Source organism: Dipodomys spectabilis, unplaced genomic scaffold, assembly GCF_019054845.1.
Source record: "Dipodomys spectabilis isolate Male_0828 unplaced genomic scaffold, ASM1905484v1 ptg000526l, whole genome shotgun sequence".
NCBI classification, from domain to species: domain Eukaryota; kingdom Metazoa; phylum Chordata; class Mammalia; order Rodentia; family Heteromyidae; genus Dipodomys; species Dipodomys spectabilis.
In genome coordinates, this window is record NW_024871203.1 from 3859560 (window position 1) to 3871601 (window position 12042).

Consider the following 12042-nt stretch of genomic DNA (forward strand, 5'->3'; position numbering starts at 1 on the left):
TGTAATATGTTTTTAGAATGTAAACAAACATTGGAATATATAAACCCTCCCTAAATAAATATTATCTTCCTATTCTCCAGACACTCTAGTTGGATCAAAAGGAACTTTGTGATAATCATTTTCCTTCCTGGAACAGCACACTAAAGGTTCATTTGAACTGAAGATCATCCTCTAAATCACAAAGGATATCATTGTTGCTCAATGAGCAGAAGAGGATTGTTTAGTATTACTTATGCAGTGAATAACCTAAAAGATTATATTCTGCTAGTGTTTTTTTTTTTTAGGGGGGTCTGGTCCTGGGGCCTGAACTCTGGGCCTGGGCGCTGTCCCTCAGCTCTTCAGCTCAAGGCTAGAGCTCTACCACTTCAGCCACAGCGCCACTTCCGGCTTTTTTTCTTTTTGCTTATATGGTGCTGGGGAATCGAACCCAGGGCATTATGCATGCAAGGCAAGCGCTCTACCACTGAGCCACCTTCCCAGCCCCTAGTGTTTTGTTTTGTATTATTTATCAAACTCCAACTTTGGTTATAAATTATATACATATTATTCAGATACAATATCACAATTTTCAACTAAATGCAAAATAATGATTTTAAGTAGCACGTTTTTATTATTTTGTACATTTCCTAAAAAAGTTACAACCTTTTGTTTTAACTGTGGCTTACTACTATTTAAAGAAAGAAATATTATCTAATGAAGACAAAAGTAAATCCAGGTATACTCACCACATGAAGAATTTTATTTTCAGTTTCATATACAGTACAATCCTGAAAAAGAAATGCATGTATTATGTTAAAAACCCCTTTGTACAATTAATATACCCTAATAAACAGTTAAGCATTCCATTTTATTAAGAACTGTTAATACACTAAAAAAATAAAAAAAACATTTCAAGTAAAATATTCATATATTCTTTAAAAATTTAGACAGGTGTTTACCCAAGTGTTAATAGAGGTAAGCATGTATGGTTGTCTTAATTTTTCCTTAATTATATGTTCTGATTTTACTACTTAAAAACATACATTTATAAATGCATAATAAAGAATAACACATAACTCAACTCTTAAAAAGATACCTAATAATAGTATAACCATTTTCATCTATACTTATATCTATGATAAATTTATTATGTTTAGATAGCTCCAACATTTCAAATATTAATTTATTATGGATCACAACATGAAAAAGCACTAACATTTATTTCAATAATCACATCAAAATCTCATACTTACGTTCAACTATTGCACGCTACTAAATATACTTTGCATTGTACATTTAAAGTTGATAGGGAATTTATAACTCTAACCTAAACTGACTCTGAAGTTACAATTTTAAAAGTTACTCCATTTTCTTTTTTTAAAACTGCAATTGCTTGATGCACAGTAAGTAAAAATATAAAAGTGATCTTTGCCTAGAAAACAAAACTATACCTCAATTTCCTCAAGAAATTTATAAAATGGACATGTTTTTTGGTAATACCCTATAAGAGAGTTATATGAGAAAGAAAATCATAAGAAAAAATGAAGAAAATTGCCCAGCACAGAAACTTTCGTATACAGTATAATAAATGTTTTAGCCATATATTGTTGCTCTGCACTATTATTTTAATTTTTAAAATGCTAAATTAATGATTATTATTTTATACATTTGGAAAATCCATATTCCATAATATTGTATTTAATTTTAACAAAAATGAATCTCATTCTACACTTTTTTTTAACAATATGATTTCACTACAATACTTGTTCAGAAGGACATATTTATATCAGGGTCTTGATATTTAGCTCAGGCTGGTCTCAATCTGGGCTTCCTCTTGCCTCAGCTTCCTAAGTAGCTGGGAGTTCAGGTGTCCTACCACACTTGGCTTATCACAGGGAAAACTACTTCATTTCACAAACTAACAGAGATACTTAAATATTGAGTTTCGTGTATCAAAGGAGAAATCTGGCACCAATATAGTCATATCTATGTATATACTTACATAAAGTCAACTCTCAATAATTAATTATAAATTATGCATACAGGGGAGCCAAAGTAAAGTTAAATATTTATATTTGGAAAGTGCATTTGTACTTACATCTGAATTTAGATGAGTTCATTTTTAAAGAAATTAATTTTAAACACAACTGCATTGGGAAGAAATGATTTGGGAAAAGCTGGGAAGTTGCCCAGATTCCCCATGCTGCTTCTATAGCTCACTTTAGCTGCAATGGATACAAATTTTTATTACTTGCCTATCTTCCCAGAATCAAATTATTTAATTAAATATTCAGATTTCAAAGATATTCTCCTCATAAACTATGTCAAATCTCTTTAAAATATAATTTACTTGCATATCCCTAATGTGACATAATAAAAAAACTGTTAAATAGTCTTAAACTATTTTCAGTAATCACATTGTTAGTAGTAGTAGTGTTGTGCAGAATCTTTTGTCTGTACTTTGTAAGATGAGACAGCTGAATAATTACGTGACTGTCTTTCTATCAGTGCTGGTATTGCTGATAAACATTTCTAGCACGGAAAAAGTAGATACTCGTGTGCGTGTGTGTGTGTGTGTGTGTGTGTGTGTGTGTGTGTGTGTGTGTGTGTGTGTGTGTATTTATGCATGTATGTGTTCTGCCCTCTGAAAATGCATGGGAAAAAAGGCCAATCTAGGAATAATAAGCTTCTCAGTTTGTGGTTTTGAAATATTATTTCCTAAGTGTTCTTGGAAAATGGTGGTTTCCAGAACTAGGATAGGAAACATACCAGAGAAGTTTGAACTATATTGTGATATAAGGCAGAAGCAAGATACTGAACCCCAAGAGGTTTTATCTTTCTTGTGGTTGTTTTGAATGTATTTATAATGTACTATGTGATTTTTTTTGTTTCTCTTGTATGTTCTTCCCCCATGGTATAACCCCTGTTTTCACTGTATTTGATTCCGGTGCTCTGCATTTTGTATGTACATTTTTGTAATTTGGGAAGGGGAAGGGAAATAACAAAATGCTGAAATAAGGATACAGGTTGACCCATTGTAACAATGAAATGTACAAGACAGTATGTTGAAAACGAATTTTACAATATGGGGGAGGGAGGGATGGAGGAGTTGGAGAGGTGGGGAAGGAAGGGATGTTAGGGGAAAAACAAAGGAGAGGGTAACAATGCTCTATATGAAATGTACTCATTACCTTATTCATGTACTCTAACCCCTCTGTACAGTATCTTTACAATGAAAAAATATATTTTTAAAAAAGAGTCATAGGATTGTGTCAGCAGGACTCAGGATTCAACATAAAAAGATTCCCACTGGGGAAGGTGGCTCAATGGTAGAGTACTTGCCTTGCATGCATGAGGCCCTAGGCTTGGTTCTTCAGCACCACATAAGCAGAAAATCCAGAAGTGGTGCTGTGGCTCAAGTGGTAGAGCGCTAGCCTTGAGCTGAAGAGCTGAGGGACAGCGCCCAGGCCCAGAGTTCAGCCCCCACAACTGACAAAAAAAAAGATTCCCACTGACTAAAGATGGAGCAATAATGGAATAAAGATGGATAATAATGGAATGAATATAAACATACAGAATACTATTAAATATTAAATACATTAAAACTATATTAAATTTAAATAATGTAATGTATCAAAAATATATGCAATAATATCTTAATGATATGAAGTATATTAAACTTATGGACAATGTGTAATAGATGTTATTTTTCACTTAATTCAGCAAATATTGATCAAATCTTATGCATGCCAAGATGAATAAAACATGGTCTCTAACCTAGATTAAGTACAGTTTGGGTATAAAGGTACTTAAATCAATATGTTAGAATACACAGAGTCCAAGGTTTTCAGGTTGTTTAACTTTAGACAATAAATGTCACAAATAATTAAATTGAAAGTCAGTATGAAAGGTTATTAGATAAGTAAAATATTAATGTATTTTATTAAAATTCAACATGATTCCTGAGTGGTGTTATACATTGGTCTAGTCATACCTCAAACTTCATGAAAATGTTCATCAGAAATGACATGGTAAATGAAAAGAGTACATTGATATTCTTAAATTTAAGATTATTTGAAAATAAAGTATTGGTACACATTCAACAATTTGGCATGATTCTACAAGACCAAGTCTCAATTTGGCATGATTCTACAAGACCAAGTTTCAAAGAGATACATAAAGTAACAGTAACATAAAACAAAAAATTTCACCAGTACAAAAAAGTACACATACAAGTATTAAAATAAAAAGGCCACTATTTAAATAGAAACTGATTAGAAAAGAAATTCAAATAATTTAATTTTCAATGTTTTGTAAGGTTATAAGCACTTATATATATATATATATATATATATATGTAAAGTTATCAAAGCTTAAATCTGCATTAAGACATTTCAATTAGTATAATAGAGGCACAATTGTAAGACTGGAGAAACAACCAACTCTACCTAAAAAAAAATCAATCAATGCTTTTATTATGTCAGGCACTGGTGGCTCACACCTATAATCCTAGCTATTCAGGAGGGTGAGATCTGAGGACAGATGTTTGAAACTAGTTTTGGCAGAGAAATCTGAGGGACTCTGTCTTCAATTAACCAGCAATAAAGCTGGACTAGAGGTAAGACTGAAATGGTATAGCACTAGCTATGAGAAAAATAAAATCAAGCAAAAACAAAACAAACCTCCAAACAAAAAAGACAGTGTATGAGGCCCTAAATTAATTTCATTAAGGGATTTCATTGTGCAAATAGTGCAAATAGTTTGAATAGTGAACACTGATAAAATTTACCCTATCCATATTACTTTCTTAACACATCTTCCATCTCCCTGTGGCTTAAAAATTTATTATACTTAAGTAGCTGCAGAAGGAGTTGCCATTCAACAAAGCCATTTATGAATATAATGCATGTCACCCCTTTCATTTTTCTCCCCATCCTTCTCAACCCTTGCCCCTTCCCCCAATTTATTAACTTTTATAGGATAGGCATTGAATTTTATGACTCTATTCTACCCTCTTCCTCTCTTCATTCATTTACTGCAGGGCTCACTCCACCTTTCCAGTTTTTATTTGGTCTCAGAAACAGTACTTTTTAGGTAGAGAATATAAAGATGCTACTGCAGAAACAATTCTTCTTATGATCAAGCACAATTAAATTACTGCAGAAACTTTCAGAGGTTTAGTTCTTTGCATAAGAATCTATCTCTCTATCAATGAGGAGAGGGGATGAACGCACACTTATAGAGTGGGTTAAAATTGAGAGTTCCAAATTTTATTCCCAGATATACAGATTCTTTAGGGTCTGAGTGAAGACCTCCAAGATCATTTTGACGGAGATGGTATTTTGAAAACTCTTTGATCTATCTTATAGTATTCTATGATAGAGAAACATCAAGACAATTAAAATTATGAAATATACAGAATTCACAAGTTATTAGCGATTTTCAAAATAGTCTGCTGGCTCATTCTAAACATCTCAGCTGCTTAGAACTATGCATTTCAGTTATGCATTCCATAAATTTATTAGTTTTTTACACAGTAAACTTATTTCTTTAAGAGTATGTCTACGTGTTTGTATTTAAAAAGCCAGATCAGCTTGTTCATTATTGAAAGCCAGAGGCATTCACTAATGGTAAGGACACAGCATATTAAAAACCAGACAACTCAGACAGCACTTATTAATCTGGCATTATATCAGAGAGAAGAACAGAAATAAAATGACTGTTTTATTTTGTTAAACAATAATTTCATGGGATTCTTTTTTATCATGCTAAATATTTAAATTGCCTTAGGTACTTTGGAGGATTCATTTTATTAGTTAACTCATTTCCATCAAAATATGATTTTAAAATATCTGATTCTCAAAATGTGGATTTTATTAACACTTGGGGCCAAATCTTTTCCCCAAAGACCACACCTCAAGTCTTAAAAAGAAAGTAGCACTACATGTGGGGAAATCTATATTTTACAAACCTATTAATGTAATGGAAAGCCATGTCTCTGATGTTCTACTTATTTTTAGGTTAGGATTAAATTTAGAGTTTTAAAATTGGATTTAGATCTATGGTACTATTTATTCCCAGGAATTCTCTTTAGTAGCGCAAGCTGGTTTTTATTGTATATGTAAAATAAAATTTACTTTTCCCCTTTGTCCTTTTCTATATGTGTCTATAAAATAGGTAATATACATATAACAGACCAAATTCTTAATGAAAAAATATTCATAAAGACGACAGGTGTTTCATAAGTTCTGATGACTTTTATTCTTGGAAAAGTATTGTACAGGAACTTGACTGGCAAAAAACCGAAAAGCCACATTTTGAAAGGTTGAACTGGAAGTCTTTATTGGTGAGCCAGCAACTGCAGATGGACTCCTGTCTCAAAGACCTGCAGCCCAGAATCAAGCCTGCACATATAGAGAAATTCTCAAGTACAAGCAGAACTTTCCATCTAGGGGGACACACCTCAAACTTTCCATCTAAGGGGATACTCAGTTGCCAGAAAATCAAACCATTTAGGGAGATAATCAAGGACGAGCATTCTCTGTAGCAAAAGCTATCCTAAGATTAAGCAGCATGACAATCTGCAATTCAACAAATGGCCTCTCTCACCTTAAGGCTTTTCAGAGCTGGGTGGAAAGGCCCCTCCACCCAGCAAGGTACCAGGATGGCTATGAGAACAAGGTGATGTTACTTAGACCCAGTCGCCTTATTTCAGTATGTGCACAGAAGCATCCTCCCACAGATGAGCTATACTTACACAGATTAGTTATTCCTTTAGTGAACAAGGGAGTTATTGATAGACTGAACATAGTTCATAGAAGGAATTCTATTCCTAAATATTACCACTGACTTTCCACAGTTAGTCAACAAATTTCAAGCACCTGGAGATCATAATGTTCAGAATAAGCAATTCTTCTCCTATTGTATCCATAAGGGCACCACACAGGCTTTTGATAATAAATATATGGAGACAGTAAAGAAAAATAATGTGTGTCTATAGCATATTCAGTTATACTTCATGGGATTTTGCAATTATAAATGCCATGTATTTACTATTTCATTTTAGCTCACACACATATATACTTTGACCACAAAAATTGTTTAGAAATAATATTTTCAATGGTCTATTTATGCAAACATTTGGTAATGAATAGCACCTTCACACCAAACACTTTAATAAGTGACACTAAGTGACTAATTCAAGCAATGACTTAGTATTAAGTTTCTTTTCTCTCTTTTTTGATCCATCCATTCATTCATGCCTCAATTCAGTTCACCTCGAGGTTATTTGGCATCTTTTGGAAATACAGTTGGGCACTAATAGGTATTCAAAGATAAATTTGGTTTATATTCAAATAGTAAGGTAAAGAAGATAAATGCTAACAAAAGATTTTATAAAAGATTAATTCTCATTTGATAATTCTGGAATGACTATCTGGATGGAGATAACATTTTAGCTTACCTGAAATCAATTATATAGGTATTTCATTGCATTATTTCCACACACCTATATAATTTACTGTGATCATATTAAACCCCTCTGTTAACTCTTGTTTAATCTTCCTCTCTCCATCTATTTTTTTTGTCGGTCGTGGGGCTTGACCTCTGGGCCTGGGTGCTGTCTCTGAGTCTTCGGTTCAAGACTAGCAATCTACCACTTGAGCCACAGTGCCACTTCCAGTTTTCTGGTGGTTAATTGATAAGTGTCTCACAGACTTTCCAGCCCAGGCTGGCTTTGAACTGCGATCCTCAGCAGTCTCCTGAGTAGCTAGGTTTGCAGGTGAGTGCCATTGGCACCCAGCTCTCCCCATCTATTTTTACAATTTAATGGTCTTCATTAACCTATTATACATACATACATACATACATATAATACATTTCAATGATATTCCTCCCCATTAACTTTTCCTTTTGCCTTCTATCCTCCTCTGCTTCTCTCCTGCAAACAATCTCTATTACATTCATGTCATTTATTTGGTAATACTGGAGTCTGAATTCAGGGCCTTGTACTGGTGAGGCAAGTATTCTTCCTTCTGTACTGGTCCTGGGGCTTAAAATCAGGGCCTGGATATTGTCTTTTAGCTTTTTCACTCAAGACTAGTGTTTTAACCACTAGAGTCACAGCTCCACTTCCACTTCCTGATTATTGGTGGTTAATTTTCCTACCAGAGTTGGCTTCTAATGGCAATCCTCAGACCTAAGCCTCTTTACAGGCACGAGCCATCAGTGACTGTCCAAATGTTCTACTCTTTTTAATTAAAAAAATTAGTGCTGGTGCTGGGGCTTGGACTCAGGGCCTGGGTGCTGTCCCTGAGCTTCTTTTGCTCAAGGCTGGCACTCTAACCACTTGAGCCACAGTTACATTTCCAGTTTTTTTTGGTAGTTAATTGGAGATAAGAATCTCACAGATTTACCTGTCCAGCCTGGCTTCAAACCATGATCCTCAGATCTCAGATTCCTGAGAAGCTAGGATTACAGGTGTGAGCCACTGGTGCCCAACTAGTGTTCTACTTTTTGAGACATGTCCCCAGTCCTTTTTGCTTTATTTATCTTTCAGATAGGGACTCACATTTATCCTGAGGCCATCATGGACCAAAATTCTATTGATGCTTCCTGTTTTGCTGTAATGACAGACATGTGTCACAATGCCCAGCTCTTACTGTCTCTGCTCAGGCTGGCCTGAAACTATGATACTCTCAATATGTGCCTTCTTATGTCACTTTTAAAAAAGCTTAGATTCTGTATATGAGAAAAGACTTGGAATATTTATCTTTCTGACTCTGGTTTATTTTGCTTAAAATAATGATCTCAATTATTCTACATTATTTTTTACAAATAACATGATTTCATTCTTCTTTATGACTGAACAATATTCCACTGTACCATTTTTCTTCTTTTCATCTGTTGATAGGCAGTAGGCTGATTCCATATTTTGTCTACAGTACTGCTACAGTATACATGGATGTGCAAGTATCTCTACTGTATGATGACTTATTTTCCTTTGAGTATATTCTCAGGAATGGTATATCAGTATCATGGTAGTTCTATTTTTGAGTTTTTTGAGGCACTTCCATACTGATTGCCACAGTGGTTACACAAGCTTACATTTCCACAAACAACATATATAATTTCCTTTTCTCCAAATCCTCACCAGCAGTTGTTTTTTGCTTCCTTCATAGTAGCCTTTTTATCTTGAATGGGATGGAATACTAATATTGTTTTGATTTGCACTTCCTTTAGTACTGAGAATTGAACTTTTTCACACATAACTTAGTTATTTGTAATTTTTCTTTTGAGAACTATCTGTTCATTTGCCCATTTATTAATTGGATAATTTGTTGTTTTGATGTTGAACTAGATGTATATATTTAAATAACACAAGTATTATAAAAGTATAAATGGAAAGAATGTGCAACCAATGCCCTTTAAAACACAATTACTATAATTACTGTTGGGAGTGTATTAAGCAATGGATGACCTGGTACTATATGTATATACCAAAGAGAAGGGATGGGAAGGGGAAACAAAGAGGAGGCAACAATGCTTGATGAGAAATGCACTCGTTATCTTGCCCATGTAATTGTAACTCCTCTGTACGGTATTCTCACAATAAAAAAATTTAAAAAAGAGCATAAGCTACTTCTGAGTCTGATATATGAGAATCATGGTTTGAAGCCAGCTTGGGCAGGAACATCTATGTGACTCTCATCTCCAATGAATTTCCAAAAAGAGGTCAGAAGTGGACCTGTACCTCAAGTGGTAGAGTGCTGGCCTTGAGCAAAATAACTCAGGGACAGCATCTAAGCCCCGAGTTTCAGCCCCAGAACTAGTATATAAACACAAAGAAGGACTAGCCCTGATTAGTGGCTTCAGATGGGTGAAGAAGATTGTCCAGAAAAGATTTAGATAAGCTGATTTTCCCTCTCTAGTTTTGAGTCACTCTCTAGTATCTTTTGCATTAAAAAAGTTTCTAACAACTTTTCCACATGAGTAAGAGTATATTCCATTTTTAGTAACAAGCTGAACCAATCCTTATCCATTTACCATTTATTCTTAGTCTGATTACTTTCACAGTTTTCAGCCTCATACTTACTCAAGTTGGATACTGACAGATGACAAAACTACTTCATCAAGTTAGGTTGTTTCATGCATACATATAGCAATGGCCTAGAATAACACTGTCTAATAAAATTTCTGGGAAAACAGAAATGTTTTATGTCTGTACTGTCCAATTTAATATCCATTAGAAACAGTGGCTGTCAAGCACTTGAAATATGGCTAGTGAAATGAGGAGCTGAGTTTGTAATTTTACTTAATTTAAATTTACACTGCAATAGCTTCATGTAGCCACTAGCTAGCCTGCTAGCAGTGCAGGACTAAAGAAATACACTACAGTACATCTAGCAGTTCCTAATAAGTAAGCAAGAAACACCTCAAATGTCCAACAGTGAAGACTCTATCACTGAAGGAACTTAGTTCCCAGGAGTTAACCAACTGCACACAATATGCATACAATAGCGTAACATTATAATGAAACAAATTCCCTCTAGGAAAACACATGGTAAACAGGTATAAGAAGGAGTTCAAAGTACTCATCACATTAACTTGTGGACATAAAGCAGTGTTAGGGACAAATGATTTGTAACAGATGGAAAATAAAAGGCCAAACCAAATTTAGATTAATCAAAAAACAAAAGTTGACTGAGTAAAAAGAAGACTTCCATGGGAATAAAGAGGCATCATACTCTTCTTGAATGTGTTACCAAAATATTATAGTCCAGGACTAATTTCATTCCTAAAAATTCTTGAGAAAGAAGACAGATCTATAATTACCTCATAAATACTTCTTTGGTAAGCTCTTCACCATTTTGACCAGCTCCATGACTACAAACTTGTTACTGCTCTTGTTATCATTATTTTGAGAGAGAAATTAAAAACGAGCAATTACCACAAGAATTAACAGAAGGGTTTTATCGGGATAAAGATGGACCTTTCTTGCTTTTGTTTTTAATGTACTTATAATGTACCATGTGATTTTTTTGTTTCTTTTGTATGTTCTTCCCCCATGGTATAACCCTCGTTTTCACTGTATTTGATGCCAGTACCCTGAGTCTTGTATATACATTTTTCTAATTTGGGGAGGGGAAGGGAAATAACAAAATGCTGAAATGAGGATATAGATTGACTCATTGTAACAATGTACAAGACACTATGTTGAAAATGAACTTTACAACTTCAGAGTAGGGAGGGAGGATTTGGGGAGGTGGGGAGGGAAAGGATGGTAGGGGAAAAAAACATAGGAGGAGGTAACAATGCTTAATAGGAAATGCACTCATTACCGTACTAATGTGACTGTAACCGCTCTGTACAGTATTTTTACAATAAAAATATATACGAAAAAGAAAGATCTATAAACAAGCAATGGGAGAGTGTGGTAGGCATGACCATACTAGTCATTTACCCCCCCTCCCCCCTGCTTTGCAGGACAAATAAGTAAAACATTTGAATAGACACAATTACTTGGCAATAAAACTGTGCCTAGAATTATGTCTTTTAATGCCTTGTACTGTGCACTTTATGTACTGTCCAAAGAGTAAATGAAGTTATCTGTTAAATTTCCTTTTCCTACTCTCTTCATTGCCTCTGGTTTCTATAATAGTCATGCTCTGTATTAACGGGCAAACCCAATGAAGTCTATTTCTACCAGACAACTATAATTAGTAAATAAAATACTAATAACTTTGTATCTACTTCAAAGAGTTGCCGTGAACACCATGACAATAGCACTGTGTGCTTTTTATCTATGAACATCAAGTGTCATGGAAATGCTTTGTACTTAACAAAACATGCAAATGTTAGCTGTTATTATTATTACCCTCAGATTGAAATAGAGGCAGATGAAATTAGATGATTCCTAAGGTTCTTTTCAACTTAACAATGGACCTGATTTCGCAATTGTACTTGTTTTTTTCAACCTCCAAACTATATATGCATTCTCAACCTACTGGATGCAGTGATATATGGAATATATCACTGTATCTATAAATATATAACATATATTAA

The 12042-nt window shown here is 34.1% G+C and overlaps 1 protein-coding gene across 4 annotated transcripts in view; it reads right to left on the reverse strand.

Moving 5' to 3' along the window:
• Cnksr2 (connector enhancer of kinase suppressor of Ras 2) overlaps window positions 1–12042 on the reverse strand; it is a 218098-nt gene that overhangs the window by 139595 nt on the left and 66461 nt on the right. For all 4 annotated transcript variants that reach the window (XM_042670199.1, XM_042670198.1, XM_042670197.1 and 1 more), the window contains exon 5: window positions 726–767. In XM_042670199.1, the coding sequence (XP_042526133.1) occupies window positions 726–767 (42 nt within the window). The remainder of the gene's footprint in view (window positions 1–725; window positions 768–12042) is intronic.